This window comes from Sebastes umbrosus, chromosome 2 (assembly GCF_015220745.1).
Source record: "Sebastes umbrosus isolate fSebUmb1 chromosome 2, fSebUmb1.pri, whole genome shotgun sequence".
In the NCBI taxonomy this organism is placed as follows: domain Eukaryota; kingdom Metazoa; phylum Chordata; class Actinopteri; order Perciformes; family Sebastidae; genus Sebastes; species Sebastes umbrosus.
Window position 1 is genome coordinate 24,269,906 of NC_051270.1, and position 23,932 is coordinate 24,293,837.

The following is a 23,932-nucleotide window of genomic DNA, read 5'->3' on the forward strand; positions in this document are numbered from 1 at the left end:
TATTTATTAATACATCTGTGTTATCTCAACTGTATATAAATTAGAATTTGTCAGCAACTGAGGGGCCATTTAGCATAGCTGATAAAGCCGCATAACATGTATGAAGCTGAACCTATTTTGTGTATGTATATACTACATGCATGAGTGGTAGCTCTGAAATTAAGATGGACATGGTGCTTTTGCAAGTGTGAGCCAGTGAATGCGTACATTCAACTGTGGCTACATGATCCAAATAAAAGGGGACATAGTGATGCAAAGATAGTTATTTAAAGGCTGAATAAATTACACTGATAGTTCTATATTGTAATCACTATTATAAATCTATTGTTACGCCTCTAAAAGGCTTGCTGTGTTAAAATGACAATCATTTCATAGGGTGTTGCTGTATGTATGCACGTAGCTATTATTGACATATTGTTAACATATATGTTTTTGTGTCTGGTATATTTAACTATAATACTGTACGGCTGTGTCCACTATTGTTGAAGATACATTGTAATAGTTACTTTATGTATTTAAATTCTTAAAGCTAAAGGATTGTTGCGGATTATGTTATTTTTACGCCCTTAATTCATTTCGTGGTTAATAACAGGGATTAATTAAGTATAATTTGTATAATTAGTGGATGGTAAAAAGTATTCATTAGTATTCCTCAAATACCAGATCCACCCAAAGTTTTATTGTGGGTGTGTCAAACGATGAATGAAGTAAAAGTTTGGCCATTCAAGTTTTTTTTTTGCTAAAAAATAAAAGCTCACCATAGTAAACAATTAGAGTGAGTGGAGGTGTTGACACTTGTAGAAAGACGACCTTCGGCGTATTGGCAAAGAGAATTACAATAAATGACCGCATGGGGAAAAAAACTATAAAACAACTGGCTTGACATAGAGAGAAGGGTCAGTCGGCCAGACAGACAGGCGATACCGAAAAGTATCATAATAAGTTGCAGGGAGATTTAGTAGGAGTGGTGACAAACTCCCTGGTGCTTTCATGTTTCATTTCCATTCAAGGAGCTCTGGTCATCTGGCAGGAGTATTTTCTTCAAAAGTTAAATTTCCCACAATATGTTTCAATGAAATGTAGACCACCTGCAGTAAATATCATTACAGCCAATTTGAACTGCAATATTTCACAAAGGTTTTTGTGTTACATTTCCCCAAAGGCTCCATGTGTACAGTTTTCCCTCTATAAAACTGGTTGCGAGTATCCACATCATTCCATTATTCATGTTTTGGCCAGGACAGAATGTCTGCAGCACAACTATAAATCAAATTATATTACATGTCTGACTTTTATTGTTTATTTTACTACTCCGAACAAGTACTTTTACTTAAACTGCTCAAAACATGTTCAGCAAATAAAAAGCAACACGGCAAAGTGGAAATTTAGGCTAACTCGAAACAATTGAACATTTATATGGCACATTAAAAACACAACTTTATGACGGGTGTGTGTTCGGCTTCAGTAAAAATGTAGCATCATCTCTTAAAGTGTGTTTGGGGAAGTATGATGGATTGAGTGAAAGGTGACAAGGAGAGAAGTGAATGATTGAGGGGGAGGGGGGATTAACAGCCATGCAGGGGTTTTAGATTAATGACTACAGTATGTTAGCATGACGGGGGGGGGAGAGGAGAGTAGATTTACTTTTTGGTGATGGAGCAGCATTGCACAGTGATGTGCTTTTTATACGCCCCTCTGCACCGGAGAATAACAAAACAATCCCAAAGAGGTTCAAGGAGAAGCAACATAAACACATCATCACGATTACAACAACACAGAAAGCTTAAAAAACTTCTGTGACCATTATGTGGTTTTTCTTTAAATGATTGCAAATCACATGTAACTTTTACTTATTTGACTGGACTTTTGAAAGTCAGTCAACATTATTCACCAGAGACGTTGCTTTCTGATATAAAAATGTGAAAAATGACCACGGCGAAACGCTTTCCAACGTTTAAAAAAGAGCCATTATTCAAGGAGTTTTCATTTTGCAGACTGTACCAGACATTCAATCAGCTAAACACATTGTACAATCTGGCTATTGTACAATGTTCAAGAAAATCAAATCACACACAAAAGCCCAAGCATGATAGCCAGACGTGAAGTCAGAGGAAACTGTTGTCATTCATAATGAATTGCCCAAATATCAAGTCAACCTGGAGTGTTTTGGGTCTTATACAAGACTCTTATAATCGTTTAAACTTTAATCCTTGATCCACAGGAGGCTCACACTAATATCTGTCTTCAGGAGTTGTCAAATTCTTTGTATTACTGACAATGTATTTAATTAAAATTCAACAAAAACACTTTTAAAGAAGTACTGAATGTAATACAATTTGAAACAAGCCAGCAGTGGAAGAGAGGGACAGGTGCAGAATTACTGTCTCACAAATGATAAGACATCATCATAGTAATTGAGTATGGTTAGCCAGCTTTGTCTGTCATGTCTTACATGTCATGAGGGCCTGGTGCTGCAGCTGCCAGGTCATGCTAAGATGACAGTTAAAAATGAATGGTGCAATCTCATGAGTCCTACAATATAAACCTGGACTCATGCCAAATACACTGGGCCTCAGTGAACTACCTTACAGGACCCCTGACTAACATATTTAACACTATCTTACACCCAGGTGTCACATGTGTTTTTAATCTTACATTTTCGGATTTTCTGCCACAAAAAACAAACCGCAAAAAATGACACACCCGTTACCATTTTAGATGCTGTCTTTAAAGGCAGAACATTTACTGGGAGGTGTTCAAGACACTACAATTATATAATTTTTGTCTTCAAGAAAAGCAGCATGTGCTTAATGGGATTCATGTGTGTAACACACTCCGTGTAGCTGCTATATGTAACCTCTTGGCACTTAACATAACAGTGTATTTTGAAAGGGGCATGTTAGCTGTAAAATTTAAACAGCAAAGGTGGTCATTTGTTAAATAAAAAAAAAAAAAAAAAAAAAGCAAAACTGGTTTACGTGACCAAGTGTGCACCTATATCAAAGAATATATAAGCAAAGAGATGAAACTCCGGTGTTTCTTTGAAAACAGCCACTGCCGCCATTTTGGACTGAAAACACTTATTATATTTAAAATATTTTATTTTTCAACACAGGCCATTTTGGTAAAATATGACAATAGAATTTAAATAATTTTGTTTTACTTTCGTACGTCACTTTCAGGCGGATGTTTTACTGGCGTCCAGTAGTTGCTTTCAGTCCAAAATGGCGGAAATCTAGCTTTGCTGCTGGGTGCCGATGTTGTTATGGAACGAACAATTGACTTTCACTTCTTAGCAATATACGTACTTTGCCTATATCCCCGTTTCAAAATATACTACATTAAATATTCCCGAGAGTGTTCTGCCTAGTCCTGCCCTACTGTGCTGTGATTGGTTAGTACTGGCTACTACTACTGTTTGTTTTTCTGGCGATATCAATGTGCTTACCTATACGCTGTGATGAGAGTGTAGACTATATTACAAAGATGGACAAGAGTATGTGAATGACGAAGCGATGTAGCTGTTAAATTTGGCTCATTTAGAAGCTGGCTAGTTAGCTTGCTAATTCCGCCATGCTTTCATACTACAACGGTTACAGAACATGAGCCGAACACATTTGGCGATATCAGTGTGCTTTCTACGCTGTGACAAGAGTGTGTGGATGAAGCATTAAGTTGTCAAATTGTACTCATTTAGCGGCTGGCTAGTTAGCTAGCTGGCTTGCTAATTCCACCTCCATGCTACACTGGTTGAGTGCACATGGGAGAAGTTTGCCTCTGCCAGAAATCTCATTAGGTTTAGGCAACAAATTTACTTTGTTAAGTTTAGGAAAAGATCATGGTTTGGGTTAAAATAAACCCTTGCTGGCAGAAAGCCCTGAAGGCAAACGTCTTCTGTGTGCAAAATGAGCTGAACAGTCGAGACAACGAGTACTAGCCAATCACAGCACAGTAGGGGGGGACTAGGCAGAACTCTCTAATGAAAATAATATCACCTACTATTATGTTAAATTAACAAAATAATAAAACATAATGGGTTGCACAGTAAAGTCAAAACACCCTGAAATTGATGTTTGCTGTTTGACTGTTATTGATTATTGTTAGCTTACAGTGCATCATGCCTGAACTCAACTTCACTAAACATATTTAAGTAAAAAAAAAAACCAAAAAAACTTTCTAGCTATCAGCTAAGATTCTGCACGTCAGGGGGATGAATGGCTGATTTGACATAGATTCAGTCACTGCAAGGCCTTTCATACATTGTGGGAGGTGGAGGGGTGAGAATGTCGCCTCCACTTGATAGAGTTAATTGAGGGGGACAAGTCATGTATTAGTAATTATTAGGGTGACCTGCCTCCCTGTAAAATGACGCCTTCTCTATATTTCTTCAGACATACACAAGATGATGAATGCATATGTGAGTTATTGTGTTTTTTTGTCTGACTATTCTCAATTAATTTATTAAGGAGCTGTGGTGCGTCATCTCAGTTGCTATTTATAACATAACATTTAATGGACATTTTCCAAGTCGATGTCTTCATTATAAGCAATCACTCATTACCGCAACATCTGATGTTTTTGTTGGTCATGCATTTTGTGGCCATGTGGTCAGGTCTTCCTGTATTTATCAAGCAAACTGACATCTTCCCAGTCAGGCCACATGGCAGTACATTTTAAGACTGAAATACTTAGTGGATAAATCGATCGAGAGAAAATGAGCAGACAATTTTTATCTTTGAATTAATTTATCGAGGACGAATGCCAAACAATCTCTGGTTCTAGCTTCTCGAATTTGAGGATTTTATATTTTTTTATATTTATAGATTCATTACTTTTTGTTTTAGACGCTTAGTCAGACGAAACAGGCAATTTCAAGACGTCACCTTGGATGCTGGGATTGTGTGATGAGCATTTTTCCCCTTTTAAAAAATTATTTCTAGACCAAACAACTCATCGATTCATCAAATTAATTAATAATTAATTTGCCCTACCACATTTTCCAACTTTCACTAGTTTTTTTTAAATTTGATCCAAACAAGTCATATGCTAGATAAACAACAGAAGAATAAAATATGATGATAAGAGTATGATGACTTACTGGAGGGGCTACTCTGGTGGTATAGCAGATGTGAGAAAGACAGGACAGGTGCCAACTCGCTGCAGCCCACCTCATTTGTCTCCTGTGACTCCTGTCCATTCCCTTCAGCTTTCAGCTGCTGCCTCACCCCTTCCTGGTCGGCCCAGACCACACCTCTCTCCCTCAACACAAGGTGCTCTAGTTCATGGTTCTCCATCTCATCTGCGGCTGTGATCTGCCCGGTCGACCGCATAGCAGCATAGTGTCGAGTATAAGCTGGCAACAAGATGTCCACCATTCTGAAATGCAATGGAAATATATTACTGAGACATTTCTTCAAGGAAAAAAACAAAAACACGAGTTACAGGGAGGTGAAGTGCAATTTCTTCAACTGCACTGTGTAATAGTTAAGTCAATAAGCTTCTAAGTATCGTCAACCTACTTCTGCATACGCTTGTTCTCCTGATCCTGCAGTGCAGTGAGTTCGACCATCTGCTTGATATGTTGTTTGAGATCGTTAACCTGCAGCTCCAGTCTGTGGCAATGTAGGCCCTTATCTAACACCTGAACAAGGGGGAGAAGTGAGTTTAGAGAGCAGTTTAGAGAAGGCAATAGCCATTCTAACATAACAACATATTGAATTAGCACACTGGTGGGCAAAATTATAAGAAACAAAAGGCAGCTGGGGGTCAGGATACTACAGAGAAGATGCAAAGTTCTGTTTTCATCCATGTTTCATCAGAAAAGCTGTCTGCTCAGGGTAAGGGAGGGGAGAGAGAGAGAAAAAAAGGAAAGAACTCTGACGTAAAGAAACTACGAAACAACAGCAGAGAGAACATTTGACCGGTGGGTGCGTCATAGTTCTGGGTCAGTTCCTGGAAGAAAGGATAAAGAAGAAAAAAATAACATGGGCATGGTTTTAGGTAACTGGCTGCTGTGTGAGGGATGAGTAAAGGGTATTGATTTATTCTCTTCAGTGATCCACGAGTGAGCCGGAGAAATAAAATGAGCACGGTTCTAATTACTGGGAGAACAGATGGGAAGAAAACAAAGACAGTCACGACACCAGTAGAGACACAGCCTACCTTCCAAAATAAACAAACAAAAAAACACCAAGCGATGAGTTTTGAAGGATGTAACCCACATTGTGAAGTTTTTCTCTATCTCTAATCATGCTCATTTGTCTTCTTACATTAAGTCAAACGATTTCATCCTGTCCACGAGTTATGTGATTTAAATATCTAGTTTTACTCACTGTTTGATTCTACTGATCTACTGTCCAAAGTCTGACAATAATTTATGTACTCCATCCATCACCAATGTCAGTGCCAAGTGTAGTTGCAATTTGTATAAACATCGCTACCATCACTGTGCTTACACAAACGCTCTAATCAAAAATATAAAGGTTATACTAAACCTTGAAGTAATTCAATTTTTTTTTAAATCATGAAATAGAAATTATAAAACATCAAGTGTGAAAAGTCAATACTGGTAATTTGAGTCACAACAAAAACACAAATTAGCCAGTCAAACACTCAGCTGTTTTTCAGCACCAGTAAATGCAAAATGGTCAATTAGTTCTTCTTACCTCTGAGGTCTGATCGTTCGACTTCAGCAGCTTAATGTCCTTCTCGACAAGAAGAAGCCAGCCGTCATTGTCCAGGAAACGTGTTTCTGTGTCCTTCAAACGTTTGCGAATGTGCTGCTGCTGAGCGCGTAAGCTGGCAATCTTCCGCTCGTGCTTACAAGTGGCCTATTGAAAGTGACAACAACAAAAGGCCATTTAAGTGATATCATTCATTGTTTGTGCTAGTATTAGTATGACACATTAACAGTGTATGCGGTGTAAACAACATTAATTATAGCTGCAAGCAACAATGTGGCAACCAGGATCCAGTCAAGCAATAGATGAATCTAGAAACATTTGTTGTTCATTGTTGGAGAGGTTAATCTGAAACAATGTCTTATAACTACTGTAACTGTAAAAGTTTTAAAATGCAGACAGATGATTCAGCACCACTCTCAGGTAATTTGTTCCTACAGTTTAGTTTGTTTTGGATGACAAAGTTTGGTACTGTAAATTCACTTTTTATACTTTAAATGGCATTTACAGCTGGGACTAACAGAGAGGAGCCAGGAGCAGGGGAGCAGTGACCCTGTCCTGTAGTGGCGTAAATGAGAAGCCAAGACAACCATAGAGAACAGAGAAGTGAAATGATGACTCAGCAGCTGTTTTTCTGCGGGGATGATGGAATCTGTGGATAGCAACGTAAGCATCAGCTACCTTCTCAGTCTTTTCTTTGGCACAGAAATATTGGACCTGCAGGTTGTGCTCCTCACTGTACCGCTGGCGCAGCTCATTCTCCTTCAGTTGTCTCTCCAGATCCAGCTGTTCTTTCCTGATTTGGGCCCGGCCTGAGAAGATTCGCTGCAGAGCTTCTGACACCCTAGAGAGAGGGAGAGAGAGCGGGAGAGAGAGAGAGAGAGAGAGAAGAGTGATGTTCAAATGTTACAAGCTTCGACTTAAAAAGGGCAGCATCAGGGAATTTGAATCTAACAAATGTGATTGTCAAACTTTATAAAAGTCGTCTAAAATTCACTTTGAAAAAAATATAGACCATTTATTTTCATAAATTTAAAAGAGCAGGTCATTCTAGTCCCATCTTAAAGGAACAATCTGTGATTCAAATGTAACAAATGTAAACAAAAGGGTCACCCTTCAAGTAAATATATTTGTAATTCATGTGGTTCAAATTGATAAATAGGTACACATGTGTAGTCTAATGGAATTGATAACAATAGACTTAATAAACTGTCTTTTTGCAGCTGTAAGGCTCAGTTTTAGCTGGTACTGTCAGAGAGGCGTCCATTCAACTCTGGTCATTTTTGAGGCTGTAGTGGTGTTGTTTTGGACTGTTTTATACTGAAAAGTAGGGCTGGGCAATATCTTGTGAAAAATCGTCCATATTTTTCTATATTGTTTCTGTCTTGATTTATATATATATGTATTTTTCTCTGCTATATCGGGATATATATTGTTATTGATATTGTAGCGTAGGTTTAACCCCAAGATATCCAAAATAAGAGTTGGGCGCCAGACAGGAGTTAGCCTGAATGGCATGCTACCCTCGCTACAAAAGGCATAAGATAAACAAAACACAAAGCATCAATTCATTTTTATCAAATTAAATCTTGCGGTATTCAACCCAAATAGTAGTAATCAAATCAAAAAAGGTATGGTTTACACTCAAAACTATTTACACACGACATACCCATTAAATCAAGAAAAATAAAAACTCAAATCCTGAGTCCAAATAAGAAAAACAAATGTCATTTAAATCATTAATCATATCTTAAACCATAAATCATCATTCATTAAAGAAAAGCTCCAGATAAAGGTCAGTCTTTTACTAAAAAAAGATGTGGGGTGAGTGTGTGTACTGTAGGAGAGGGGGAGTTTGAATGTCCGTTCAAATCTGAACCAAGCCAGTTCAGTTCGATCCAGTTCAGTGTGTGTCTGAATGAAGGCAGTTTGTTGTTTGGGGAGGGGGAGGGGGGGGGGGTTTAGGAGAAAAGTGTCAGAAAAGGAGACTTCTCTTGATGGCCCAACAAAGACAAGGAGACCAAAATAGCATCCGAACAGGTCCAAGATGAACAAGATTCTCGTTGCCCACCTGCTCTGCGGATCAGCACACCTCCAGCAGTGCCCTGTTGCTCATTTACTTACTCAGTTTACTTTTATGTCACTGTATTCTTTTAAGAGCAAGATGTCCAGAAACTGAATTTAACTTGAATTATCTCCTTCTTTATCCACTCTCACTTCTGTCCATGCTGCTTTAGTTAGTTGATTACCCTTCCCCCAGCTCACAGGTGTGTCTCATTCATCTCCTCACCTTGCCCACCCTCTTTTCCTGTGGCTATTCTGTGCTTTTTCTCTATTTCCCCCCCTCCTTTCTGCTACAATATACAAAATGACCTATATCGGGATAGAAGATTTTGGCAATATCACCCAGCCCTACTGTTATTTTTTGTCGACTGATTCAAATACATTGGACAGAATATTAGAAACACCTCTTAGTATAATGTAATCCAATAAAACATCACCATCATCACAGGGATTCAAGCCAGATGTGATTAGAAGCTGGTGTGCCACATGTAAGGAGCAAATGTTTATGAATTGCTGTGCCAAGAGCTTTTACAAACCACTTGTTAGAGTATTTAACACATTCTAAAAAAGGCCATGAGACATTTAATAGTTTTTATCAACACATTGAAACCAGTTTGAATACAGTAATACAGCTAATAATGGTACGTAAAAATATACCAATTAATTACATCAAATTACATTCTCCACAATTACTTAATGACGCTGTTGACCTTTTCATATAATTTAGAGCTTCCGCAAGATGCCAGTTCTGTTCGGACTGAGCCAGAAAGATATTCTTAGCTATATGATGATGTATATATGTATTCCTGGAACAGAGTTGAGGTGATATCCACATTGGATGCAAGTGGCTGTCTGGTTGAGTTAAAGCAGGAGGAGAGACAGGAGAGGCATGCAGGTAAATAAGACTGGAGAGCTGTCGCTGAAATGTGACTGCACTCTTCAATGTAACTCCAGTGACGTAGGAGACGTCGTGGCCTTGCTAGACTGCTGAATTTTTAATAGCGTGAGAAGCGTGCAGCCTCTATTCAGAGCCTCTCGCAGTGCGAGTTGTGAATTCTGATGCCAGTGAATGAAATGTGTGGGAGTGAGACTCATTCAGCTTTTTCCCTGTCCCCCGCCCCCAACCCAAATACCCCGACAGATGCCACTGTATGCCTTAAAAATGACTAGATGGGATGTGCTTAATCTGATTTATGTAAAAGAAATAAATGTGTATGTGTCATTTGAATTAGAATAAAGGTGCTGCACAGCTGTCCCTATCAAATTAAAACTACACATTTAAATAAAGCTATAATTGATTCTAGCAGTTATATTAAACACTTGTATACGTTTACACACAGAGGAACCTACTGAATATTTGTGGCAGGTAGAAGAATGAAATGAAGTTGCCTTCCCCCCCCCAAAAACTCTAAATGCCAGTGTTTTTCAATCCTGATCCTGGGGCCTTAAAGTACACCTGTTTTTTAATCCAACAGTGAAATAGTCCCTGACTAGATAGCTAGATTGAAAATCAGCAGTACTCAGTCCTATATGATGTTTTTGAATGTTTCTGTTTCAATTAAATACAAATAACATGTAAGCATAGATATAGCAGCAATTTACATAACAAAAAATTGTTTTAAATTTAAAATTAGAATAATGCTTTCTTAACCATAAATTTGTCTGAAAGCTCAATTAATTACAGACACACTGTTTATCAATATTTTAGTATCTGGTTGCTCTATGCAGGTCCACTGACTACAGTGCAGGTCAGGAGTGAATTTGGAAAAAAGTCAAAAAAGTATAATAATATTGGCATGCTGCAGAGTTCAAATTCTTACATGGGTTGGTGTAGGTGTTGGTACAATATTGCATTTTTAATTCCAAAACAATAATACCAAAACATACACATACCAATAATAGGCTAATAAAAAAAGAAGAAAGACATATTTTCTCTCTCTGAAGTTCTCTCCATGAAACAATATTAATGCCCATTTTGTGGGATAGAATTTCATAGGAGCATCACACACAAGTTGAAAATTAAAAAATATCAGGTCAACTAGGCACGCTGTGAGCTGATCTAGACAGGGTAGGTGAACTGATCAAGGCTTTTATCAGCAATTTAGCAGAAGTGGCATTGGAACATCAATTCTGACAGTTTGTTTCCAGTACACTCTGGGTAGGTCAGCTGTCAAAAACACCACTAATGCATTGTGCTGTGAGTGCGTGCGCATGGCAGCACAAACAAATAAATAAACAGCAGCTGGCATTTTCAACTAATGATATCCACACTGTGAGTTACCGATCAAAGCGCGCAGAACTGCTTTGGGTTTAAAAAAAAGAAGTTGCTTTGCTTCTATTTTAGCAACGTTTTTCTGGTGCACAACACCTTGAGAGTGCTGCTCCTGGTTGAAAACTACATTCGTACTTTGGGATTTTGTTAAGAAAAGTAAAGGGTGAAGACAGGCTATCCAGACACCAAAAGAAGGATAGTAGTGGCAGGGTGACAGGGGCTACTATGAGAGGGAACTGTGTTGTACAATACAGACTTAGATAGTTTGGGCAAACAGTCTTCTCTGTCAGAGCCACACACTACTGGGACAGTCTTGCAACTGAATTAAGAGAGAGCATTAATAACCATTTTCTTAATTGCCAAAACCTTGAAACGTAAACTTAAGATATAGCCTAAAGCAAACCAAAACTGTACTTTATTGTGTTGTATTATATTACATTGCTTACTGAAGCATTATATTGATAACGGACAATAATTTGTAATAACCTGCCCAGGGACTACAGATGAAAATTAGCTCATGAGCTAACTCTGGCACAGAGGTAGAAACTGAAATGGTAATTAATGTGCACTATCCCTGGTAAATACATAAATAAATAGATCGATAAAAGCTATCTTGTGTGCACAAGATAACAAATAATAATAAAAATATCACCTTTTAGAACTCCATGGAAGTCAAATATCTTTGGTTCTAGTTCATAAGTGAGGTGAAGACTGAACATGAGACTGGTGGATTGGTACGTTATAGGAAGTAACACAGGTGTTGCACCAGACTTGCACTGACAGAAAGAATGAGATCACGAATACAAAGGGCCAAAATGAGTTTACTTCACAGGGTACTTGGGCCCCTTGGGGACAGGGTGAGGGGTTCAGACATCCAGAAGGAGATTTGAGTAGAACCGCTGCTCCTTTACATTTAAAGGAGCCAATTGAGGTGATTGGAGTGTCTGATTAGTGACATCTCCCTGTGGAGGTATTTCAGGTACGTCCAGCTGAGAGGAGACCCAGAGGCAGACCCGGAGCACACTGGAGGGACTGTATATCCCATTTGGCCTGGGAATGCCTTGGGAAACCCTTTGGAAGAGTTGGAGAAAGTGGGCAGGGAGAGGAGCTTCTACTTCTCCCAACTAAAGGCTACTCTGCCTAGTCTGGCTTTAGCTTTAAAAAATCTAGCCCATGACGGGAGACTTTGGCGAATCACAGGTCATTTCAGAGAGAGTGCTCTGATTGGCTGTGCTCCGGCTGGTGGGCTGTGCTTGGTATTTCCTCAATAAATCTCAACATGGCTGCTGGGTCACAAACGTTCTCATTTTACAGCTAAACAGTACACTACAAGATGATTCTGAAAACATTTGAGTTGAGAAATAGGCATTACAGTAACAGAATGTTGATTCATATTTGATCAGCGCTGCCTAGTTTGACCGTCTGTGAAAGCCTGCAGATGCCATTAGGAGCACCGGAGGACACAGAGGCACATGATTTTTTTAAGATTACCTGTCTCATGCACTACTGTCAGGATATAGTGACCGTCTTATAAAAATTATTTTTTTTAAATCATATTTGCTCCATTTCTATCATCTGCAGCTTTAATCGGTTTGAGTGATTTTTTAAAGTCAAAATTCTCTGATTCCAGCTTCTTGAATGTGAATATTTTCTGGTTTCAATCAGTGTCTGTATTCCAATTAAAATGTTTACAATTAAATAATTTATGACACATAAAGAAACAAGCCCTGATATGTCTCAGTTTACACTCTGAATCACACTTATGTACATGCTTACCTTTTAAACTCTGCTTGTTTCTCGGAAGAGATCGTGTTAGAAGCCCCGGGCACCAGGTTCTTCTCATATTCTTTTAGTTTCTTCTCCAAATCTAGTATCTTTAGAAATGCCACAGAACATTGAAATAGCAGTCAGAAATAAACCACTAATCATGGAAGTTTTTTTTTTTTTTTTTAAATGAGCATGGTAGTGTTGGTTGTTTCATACCTCTTTCCGTTGCTTCTCACATATCACTGCATACTGGCCAACGTGACTGTCCAGGTTTACAACATTACTCTTCAGCTGATGATTAAGGGTAGAGAGAAAAGTTTAATGATTTTAAAGAAATTCATACATCTATACTCTAAGAATCACATCCATTATATAACAATTAACGATTATGAAACAATGTGATAACTTTAATACTAACCGAGGACTTAATTTCCTTGGTCCTGTTGGCATACTTCAGTGTGTTGTGGGTGTCATCGTATGTCTTGGATGAGGGGCTAACATTGGCAATCATAACCGTCCAGCAGTTGCCCCCCAAGGAGTCTTTAAGTAGCCGCGTCAGCTTGCTGTCCCTGTATGGTACATACGATTTTTTCCTCTGAAACCAATGAGAAAAGATAATATTAGCCCAAGAAATAATATCATTTTCGATGTTTGGGTTCACTTAAAGTGTACACAAATCTGAAAATCTCTTGTGGTTCCATTGAGTTTTCCTCGAAAATACATCAAATGAAAGTTTGAAATAAACAAATACAGAATCCGGGTGTTCAATACTTCTGTCAGACAAAACACAAATCAAAATTAAAAGAAAGAAACAGTGTATTATTGGTGTGGTATGCAGAACAGCACAAAATGTGAGGTATGCCTTAATATGTTTTTTCCATCTGGACAAACTCCACAAGAGAAGCTTAGTCATATTACACTATGTGGTGGGGACCGATAAAATGCCGGTAACAAAATTCAGTGTGGAGTGTTCATTTCTGAGTGAAAACAGGGACCAGCCATCCACAAAACTGATCTGTGAACGCAGCTCAGTCTGTAATAATGGCATTAGATAGACTACAGCTGCTTAGGTGAGTCACAATCTCGTGGGCATTGGGATTGCAGAAAGTCACATTAAAGTTTCGTTACAAAGGAGTGTAAAATGAGCTCTTCTGGGGTTAGCAGCTGTGCCTGCACTTCTCCCTGGAAAAATCCAATCCCTAAGCTTACATCTGGATTCAAAGACCTTAGTTATAGTTCATGTCAGGTCCAGGGAGTTTCAGGATAGACGTGCCAATTTGGAAAGTCTCCTTTTTAATAAGAGCAGACATTCAAACTTATTCTTTCAGCGAAGTCGATATCTAAAAGTAAACTCAAGTGTTTGTCTTGACTCCATTAGTTTGGTCCGACTATCACAGATTCAATGTAAAATGACCCCCTGCAATTTACAGGTGAATGGAGGGACCTGCACTGGTGTGAATGGGAGGTGTGAAGCGGCCGCGGAAAACAAGAGCTGGCTTCAAAAGGAACCCAGTGCCACATTAGCCCCTTTCACACAGCCTGTTCAAGGCGGGAATGTTATTCTGCCTTGCCGTTTTGTATAACAGGTACAGACACAGAATGGGCTGTTACGCCCGTTAAGCCGGCAGCGGAGGTAGTCACAGAGCCGAATCTGTGTAAAAGGGACAGCCAAACTACACACACACAACTTTTGCTCCCGGAATGCCGGCGTGCTATCTAAAATCACACACTGAAAAGGCATTATGCCGCCGTTGTTTGGTTCAGTGTAAAAAAAAAAAAAAAAAGCCAGCGTAATGGTGGATCTTCTTTACTTCTTTATGGCGGAATCTCTGTGTGAAAGGGCTATGTCTAATTATGTGGTACTCTGTTCTTTCAACTTTTAGTGTTGTCAAAAATAGTGAAGTATCGAAACATATCAATACTGACATTTGAAACAGTTTCAGTACTCATTTTCTGCAGTATCGATATATGGGTACCAGCTGCGCTTTTTGCTCTCTCTTCTCTGCGACAGCAAGTTGAAAAACACTCTGCTATATATTTTTTAATAAAAATCTAAAATGTTATGCCCCCAATTTTTATCAATTTCCCCTGTGGTATTGAAGATCGATATTTTTCAAGGTATTGTATCGAAGTTAGAAATTCCAGTATCGTAACAGCACTATCATCTTCTACTCTCCATGATCACTTACAGTTTGTTATAATAGCAGACCACACAATACAAAATTCAAGTTCCAATGCATTTTCTGACAACTGCATGATCATAAAATAGTCATTTGAACACAGGTTGTGAGTGCTACTTGTTCACCAAGGATAACAGTAATTCCAGGGCTGGATTTCGGTTTTATTACTTAAATACAATCTGTTGCCACCTCCAATCTCTCAGATTGCTCAGATAGTTTGCTTCCTAACTATGCTGCAAGAAACATGATGTCCTAAAATGTTGAGAACCACACATCAGTATTTTCCAAAAAGCTCAGCTTTCACTGTCCGCACCATTAAGCAAGATTGGCACAATCAAATATATCCGCTTTGGACAACATTTTCAGAAAGCCCCTTTTTTGTGGGTGGAAAACACTGGCCTTGTGTGGATGGAAGGCCAAACTGGAGAGAAAGGATGCTGCGTCAAATGCATCTCCATTGGTTTGGACATCGCCTAAGGCAAACAACTTACAACAAAAACCTCTGTGCAGCATAGCATGAAGATGACACACTGAACAGCCCGAACAGAAGTAGCAGACATTCTTCTTCACTCAAACGAATGGCATGTCAGCCCAGACACAAGTGGGGACATTCTTTCCTGTAAACAATGGCCACAACATGAATTCCTTGTCTGCCAACAGTAAACACTGCAGCGCCAATAACCATGAGGATAGGGTGGGGAAGGAGTGGGGACTTGCGGTGGGCGTTGCAGGTTGAACTATGAGTTCATGACTGCAACACTCAAGAATGGTGAGCAGGGTATGATACTAACTGGACACGGCTTTAACGCAAGAATTAAATAACCTGTTGAAGGAGGATCACATTTCAACATGGCCGTGGTATATTTGCACAGCACTTCCTAAATGCATGTGGCCTGCTTGCGCCTCGTCCCTCGAGACTGGTGTGTAAAATGAGAAGACTGCTTGACAGGTTAATGTATGCAACTGGAATGAAATAATACCCAAATACTCAGTTGACTCTCCACTTCCCAGGCTCTCTGTTTCATATGGAGGCTAGCGCTTAACTTCATATACCTATAACCATAATAATCTTAAAATGACTTTGAGGATTTGGGGACCAAATACAAGCACAAAAACAATACTAAATACAAAACATGGTGAGATAAAACTCTTCACATTCACTGTATCTGTTCACTGTCTGGACAAATCTACATGTAATACATTTTTAAATGTGTTGTGACTGTGACATTCTTTGTCAGATCATCTGTAAACATGGAATTATGGTGGTATCATGGTACATCTGTAGTTGGTATTAAAGTGAATAGCTAGTAATGCCACATCCAAACAAAATAATATATCAATACAGACTACTCAGTTTTTTCTAAATTACATATCTGCAAACAGACTGTATCTTGTGTTTTGTCTCTTTTGAAGTTTGGCTAGTTATGAATTAGTTCAATGTTTGTGTGTATTTTATTACATTTATTGGTTCAAACTGTTGAATCTTGCTTGATTTGACCTAATTTGTAAAGCATATGTAGTATTATTTCAAATATTTCTAAATAAATCATTGTTCTAACTTTTGGTAAGCAGTGAATCACAAAGTAGCATTTCATTTGTTAGCAAGCTAACCAAACACTTTGTTCAGTTTCTACAGTCTGACAGATGCTGCTGTGCGCAGCTGTCTTCGATAACCAGGAGGTGTCTTCTGTGCATTCAAAAGCAACACCAGGCACACAACACTGTTTGAATGTTAACTCTTTTGTGAACAGATTCGCTAATCTTAACTTCCAGCTGTCATTAAGGCATCTGACAGACGGCTCCCAGCAAAATGTGAAACATTGTTAAATGTTTAAAGGGAGACCACATTTTCCAATTCTCTTTTTCCCTGATTTCCCCATTACTAGAAAACGAGTCCACATGTTGTTTTCCAGGGTCCCAAAACAATTAAAGATTTCTAGGAACGAGTGGGCACCCTGCTACTGGGGCATAATGATCTTGGAAAATCTAAGATATTGAGGTACCGCCCTTGACTATTATATGACCGGAGCATTCATAAGCCTAATGCTAAAATTAAATGGATACAAACACCATTCATAACAATAAGAATGAATTTAACTAATCCGGTTAAATTTCATTATGGATCTTTTTTTCTTACTTTATTTCCCTTATTTTGCATGATGAGGCCACTTAAATGCTTGGAAAAATAATAAAAGTGCAGCTTGTCTAAGCAGTGCACCACCTTTATGCTGTTTCGAACACTGCTATGTTTATCTAAAAAGTAATCTGTATCTGCGATTTAGCTAATACAAATAAAAAGTGCTCCTTTGTGTGGTTGTTGTGACAGTATTTTTTTGAAACACTCTGTATGTTATCTACAGTATATACAGTATATGTAGGGTAACATAAACTCACCTTTGGGTCAGCAAGAGCATTGATAACGTTTCCTAGGGCAAGGAGTGAGCGATTGATGTTTGCACCTTCCCGCAAACGTGCCCCTTTGGCGTTGGAGGCGCTGGCTCTCTCTGAGCCTGCCAGATCAATCAGGCTCATTTTGGCAACGTAGACGTTAGGATTGAGGCTGGCAGTTTTGTCCTGCTGTCTTAAATATATCTGAAGAAGAGAATACAAAACTGTCAGTTCAAGACTATCAAGAAGCGAACGGTGATGCACTGTCAGATGTTTGTAGTGAAACAAGATACTTCAAATACTTGTCATCTTACAAACTGAAGATATTAGTAACTACCCACTTGGAATTGGGGAGTGGGCTTGCAGCTTGCAGTAAAGCTTTCATATTTATGTTTATTCTTTTGTTAATCATTGTCTTTTTATGTTCTTATTTCTACGTTATGACATCATGCTAGAGCCTAATTGTGCCTTGGGATTTCGATAACACTGGATTGAAATACCTGAAATACAGCATGGGACCGGGAAGAGGTGGCATTCATGTCAGTGGGGTGCTGTGTCCTGTTGCGATTGCCAGTATCCAAAGCCTGAAGAATGTGCTCTGCAGATTTGGACTGTATACACAAAAAAAAGACAATGTCATAGATGGTGTGTGACCCAGGAAAAGGCCCTATTTGGAACCACCGCAGTGTACTTGCACACCACAGCAACAGAACAGTTAAGATGCTCAACATGAAATAGTTTGTATACGTAACCCAGTTTTATAGAATAATGTTTAGACAGTATTTAATGAAAACAAATATCTTTATTTATTGGCAGAATTGATAATCTTCTATGTTACAAAGTTTAAAGTTTGGGTAAAGCAAAAATAAATGTCTTCAGAACTTCTCACACCAGAAAAATGTATATAAAATTAGGTTTCCAAATCATGAAAAAATAAGCAGTATTCCCTGCTCTGAAACGCTGGGGTGCGTGTCCGCTGAAGGCTCTGAAACCACGCCCAATTGCGGGTGAGGGTTAATACATATGTACAGTTACAGTATATACAACACTTCTTGTTGGCCATCCCACTGCTGTGCACTACTTTTGCAGAATGTTAATGTGCATGCTCTGCCTATAGAGCATGTGCACCAGAGACTTCCGCCGGCCGAGCCAGCTAACTTCCGATTTGGCCCCATGCTAACTTTAATGGGGATAAAATAATTAAATCGTGCAGCTCTTCTAGACTCTCCAAATGTTGTCGGACAGAATTGATAAAATTGTGGCAGTGACACCAGTTATTTCATGGGTGGCTGTGATGCTCCAATTAATTTATCCACTGTTTTACAGCCTCAACAGTAGCGTCAGAGTTCGCTACGGCGGAACCAATGACGTAAGCACAAGTTTAACTAACTGTGCATCCCCCAATGACCGGCACACAGAGAGGGCTGGTGAGAGACAGACGGGGCTGGACAGCCGGGAAAAAACATTATGGATTTCTTGACGGCTTCACTGCTAGCAAAATGTAGGCTGTGGTTAGTAAGTCTTGTAACTGGCAACTGAGTGGGAGAACCACTGATGCTATGTGCTCTAGATTTTATATAATGTTAGGGGAGGGGTTATGCTAAGGATGGCTCCAGTGCGTCATCAAGCCATGATTTCAGGCGCGCCCAAAAACAGTTTAACGATCTAACTCCACAATCCAGTACTATATAGTTCACAGTCTTTTCAGCAATTATTTTCATGTATGTATGTACATGTATAATCTGTTTAGAAGCAAATCTCTGATTTTACTTTATTCGGACTTTAAGTTTCAATTCAAAACGTTTTCTTAAACACAACCTTCATTTATTAAGAGAGAGGAAACTGCCAGAGAAAATTGTTAGCCTGAATTTTAAAATTTGTATACACTTGTCATAGTTAGAGGTGACTGGTTTGATCAGTTTTACTACCTGGGCTATCTCAAGTTGTTGCTACTGACCTTGTGCAGTGTGAGGCCCTGAACAATCACTCCTTTAGAGCTGTCTTCTCTGACTGCAAGGGAGCCGCTATTAGCCAACAAGTCTCTGATCTGTTCATTGTAAACCTGTAAAGAAACAACAAATATAACTGCAAACAGCTGCAAATCCATCAAAACCATCCCAAGAGGTCAGTCAAGACAAACATGTATGATTGGGTTAAAAGAATACTTCACCCACAAAATAAAAAATATACTCACTCTGTATTGCCTTGAATTCTAGAAGAATTGTCTCATATATCCAGTGTATACTCAGTACTTCCGAGTAGTGCGCCTGCGCAAGCGTGAGACTGTTTGTGTGGAAGTGTTTGAAATAGTGTAAGGTTTTAGCATAAATGCATGTGTTTGGGAAGTAGTGAGAATACGACTATATAAATTAAGACTTGGAGTATACAGAATGAGTTGTGTGAGAGTTTGTGACAAATGTTTTGATATAGTTTTGCTCAATGGTGTAGTGCTTGTTGATAAGGTGGGTGGACTACTAGGTAGAGAGGGGTAGGTTACCAAGGAGCAAGTGGGTATACTCTCCTATATAGTCCAATAGCTTTTTGGCAGATAGGTGGGCATATTGTAAACTGACAGAAAAAGCAATGGGTATACTCCGTATACCGGCGTATATCCTCCCCTACACCACTGGTTTTGCTGTTGTTAAACACGGCCCCCATTTACTTCAAATCATCAAGACTTTTCTCCATTTTTTGATTCTTTGTTCACCGTGGAGGCATGTGATAAAATAAAAAATACTTCAAGAATTCAAGGTAACATGGGGTAAGTAATTGGTACACAAATGGTCATTTCGTGGGTGAAGTATTCCTTTAAGGCACTTAACGCATAGAATCACTTTGACAAAAAAAAGGAACAGGTTCTGCGCTAATACAGAGAACAAAAAGAACAAAACAAACAGAAAAAAATAAAAATTCAAATAATCACCTCAAGATATGAGAATGCAACAGCAAACTCTTTCTCCTCCTTGGCATCCTCCATGCGTTTGAACAGCTCTGTCATGGTGCGGTACATGACCCCAGGGTCATTTTCAGAGCCTAACATAGTATGGGTCTTGCCTGCTCCAGTAGCACCATACGCAAACACTGCAATTTAGAGACATATTTCTTGCTTATCGCTACAACAATAGTAACGGCTACAACATCAAACTTACTTTGGATAGAGAATAACCACAAATCGTAATGTGAAAAATGGAAGCATCAAACATATTATATTGCAAAATGAAGCCCAGAAAAACTGTGCTTATTGTGAAAAGCCTGGCTTAGGTGGGACCCCCCCCCCCCCAAAAGAATAACAAATTATAAAAATGATGATGTTCTAATCAGCCTATATTTGAAAGTGGGCCTACAGTACGTAATAATATCACAACACCACCTAAATTACAAGCTTTAAACTCACACAATTGAACCAAATACAATTGTAAAGTTGCTGGTCACATAGTACAATTCAATTAAGACAAGCTAGGTGGTAAACATTAGCATACTGCCGCCAGCATACACTCAGTTGCCAGTTTATTAGGTATGTCTAGCTCAAACTAATGCAGTGTAATGCAGCAGTCCTGCAACAAATCCTACCTTCATGAGGGTTATAATGTTCAGTTTTTGTTGAAGCTGTTTTAGAGCTGTTGATTCAACTGTATGATCATTTTGGACGCTGCAGTTTGTGGTGCTGTTGAATTGTATTGCCGTATACTGACAGGTGTTTCTATTATTTTATCCACCTCATGAGGGTAGACTAAATAACAGAAACGCCTCACTGTACAATGCAATACAGTCCAACAGCACCGCAGACTACAATCACTACATCCAACAAAGTTATGTCAAATTTTGACCTCTTCAACAAAAACTGAACAATATAATCTTCATGAAGGTTGGATTTATTGCAGGACTGCTGTATTAGACTGCATTAGTTGTAGCTAGGTGTATCTAATAAACGGTCAACTGAATGAATATTGTTCAGCAGGTTCAAGATTTTCAGCTGATTCAGGCATCTTTCAATGGATCAATGATGACTCTCTGAAGCCAAATTTGTTTCGGGTCCTGTTTACAGCGGGCACCCTAGCTGTCAAAAATCCCCATTTGTGCTGATTTAAAACACTGGAACTGCACGGTGTTGTGAGCTAGTGACCAGCAAGTGAACCCTGGAGCAGACAAAGCAAATTAACAGCAGCCAGCATTTTCAATTAATGATACGGCAGCATGAGTCAGCGAGCCATGTTGAGAAAAAATAAAGTAAAATAAACGCACGGCTCTAAAGTGGTGCCGGTGTCGCTCATAACTGCATTTGAACTTCAGTATTTGGTCATGCTGGGGATAAAGAGAAGCGGTCGAAAATCCAAAAAGTTTATTGCCAAAGCATATTAGCTCACTTTATTACGTAGCCCCTGAAGGGTCACGGTGAGACTTTTTTCCTGAACTACTTTTGTCTTCCCTCGCAATACTTTTGCGTACCCTTGCTATAAGTTTTGCATTACTTTGCAATACGTTTTTCATCCCCTCTGATCCATAGAGGAAGACTGAACTGTATTAGTGTTGTCATGTTACTGGAATTTCTAACTTCAATACAATACCTTAAAAAATATTGATATTCATTATTCATATTATACATTTTTTGATTTTTATTAAAAGATAAATGGTAGTGTGTCAACTTGCTGACGGAGGGAAAAGAGAGCAAAAAAGTATTTCAAATATTCAGTATCGATATGTATTGATACTTCGATATTCTTGACAATACTAAGCTGTATTATGAAATAGTATTATTTATTAGACCGCCCCTGGTTCTGACCACAGCGAGAGTTGATACACCCTCAGCTGTAGCTGACTTAGGCTCACATCTGCATCAGTGCAGCTAAATATATAACTAACTAGCGGAGCTATGGAGCTAGTTAAAGCTGCAGTGGGTAGAATTAGCGCCAAGATGATTAAACAAAGTTATGCATGAGACAGGTAGTGCATGAGACAGGTAATCTGAAAAAAATCATGTGCCTCTGCCTGCCGTCTCTGGTCAAACTACGCAGCACTGATCAAATATGAATCAATATTCTGTTACTGTAATGCCTATTTCTCTCCTCAAATGTTGAGATCAGTTGAAGAAATACTAAGCACTGCCCACCATGTTTCTGAAAACATTTGAGACGAGAAATAGGCATTACAGTAACAAAATATTGATTAATATTTGATCAGCGCTGCCTAGTTTGACCGTTTAATCGGAGTTCACAAGTGATTGACAGCTACCTCAGTTGAATGAATAGCCAATAGGAAAACTCTCTCTCTGAAATGACCTGTGATTGGCCAAAGTCTGATAGAAGCATCGCAGGTTCAAATCCTAAATCCTGTGACTACCACAGCTTCGATCACCACAGCCAGGCAGAGCAGCTGCAGTTGTGTTAACAGACAGTGGCTGTATACTGTCAGTACTCGGTCTCTTGAAGGGAGTAATGAGCAATAAATACATAATGTAAAGTGTCACATAATCTCTCCTTTCTGTAGTATCCTCAAAGTGGTTCCCTAAACTTACAGTATAACTGGACTGGACCAACACACTAACTGTTCCTATGGATCAGCGGGAATGCAAAGATATTCCGAGGGAACGCAAAAGCATTGTGAGGAAACCTTTCGGGGGTTCCTTACTTTATAAAATATTGAAACCATGGAAGGTGAGGTGTGGTTCATGTTATATTATCTTGATGCAGTCATTAAGCTGTTAAATGTATTTAAATTGGTTGACTAATTTTAATGTAAGCTTATTTTACCCTTGGGGTATACAGTATACTGCAGCTGTAATCTTAGGGGGAAAAAAATTATAAATATGATTTAGATATCATGTTATGTGATTTTTGCACTATGGAGGATCTTTTTACCATTTGGGGATGCCAACATGTTTGGCAGCCTGGTGCAACTTCAACACACAGCATCTACATATGAATTTGTTACCTGTGCAGTTAAATCCATTCATCACTCCGTCCAACACTCCTTTAGTGGTGCTCTCAAAGATGTCATCTTGAGTAGAGTTCTCGCTGAAGACATGGTCAAAAACAAACTTCAGGTCTTTGTTAGCCCTCTTGTTGAGGTTTCTGTTTCGTACTCTTTGTGACCCAAAACATGATATGTCCTCTTCCTTGGGGTCAAATATGAGCATGTGGTTATCAACAACCTGGACCACATTTCGACAGTTTTCACGCTTTTCGTTCTCGCTGGTTGGCCTCACCCGAACAACCACCTTTACACGGCTGCACACATCACTTGCCATTGTGGTCCCTCTGCAGTGACTGAAGTGTTGCTGCAAAACAATAAACAAAGGGTAAACTACATTGCAAATTGAAAACATCAGGGTCATTTTTAATGATATGTTCAATAAATCACACAAATTGAGAAAGAAACAGGGGAAAATGAACAGAACAGCAGGTGATGGAACTTTGCTTAGTGCCAAGTTGAGGAACTGAGGATAGAGGATGTTGTATGCCCTTTAAGGCAAATTTGTGATTTTGGGCTATATAAATAAAATTACTAACGTAAGTCACAACAAGTTTATTCAGCCTCCCTGGAATTTTTGTCTCAGCTTATCCCTGATGGTATTGCAGATAATA

General features: G+C 38.9%; 1 protein-coding gene across 2 annotated transcripts in view; it reads right to left on the bottom strand.

Moving 5' to 3' along the window:
• Positions 1 to 23,932, bottom strand: part of kif18a (kinesin family member 18A) — a 34,190-nt gene that overhangs the window by 8,809 nt on the left and 1,449 nt on the right. For both annotated transcript variants that reach the window (XM_037749346.1, XM_037749336.1), the window contains exons 2-13: positions 23,280 to 23,625; positions 20,275 to 20,432; positions 19,309 to 19,413; positions 17,852 to 17,962; positions 17,358 to 17,555; positions 13,202 to 13,378; positions 13,000 to 13,074; positions 12,793 to 12,890; positions 7,362 to 7,524; positions 6,666 to 6,830; positions 5,520 to 5,641; positions 5,099 to 5,376 (exon numbers count right to left, since the gene is read on the bottom strand). In XM_037749346.1, the coding sequence (XP_037605274.1) occupies positions 5,099 to 5,376; positions 5,520 to 5,641; positions 6,666 to 6,830; positions 7,362 to 7,524; positions 12,793 to 12,890; positions 13,000 to 13,074; positions 13,202 to 13,378; positions 17,358 to 17,555; positions 17,852 to 17,962; positions 19,309 to 19,413; positions 20,275 to 20,432; positions 23,280 to 23,595 (1,966 nt within the window). In that variant the 5' untranslated portion in view covers positions 23,596 to 23,625. The remainder of the gene's footprint in view (positions 1 to 5,098; positions 5,377 to 5,519; positions 5,642 to 6,665; positions 6,831 to 7,361; positions 7,525 to 12,792; positions 12,891 to 12,999; positions 13,075 to 13,201; positions 13,379 to 17,357; positions 17,556 to 17,851; positions 17,963 to 19,308; positions 19,414 to 20,274; positions 20,433 to 23,279; positions 23,626 to 23,932) is intronic.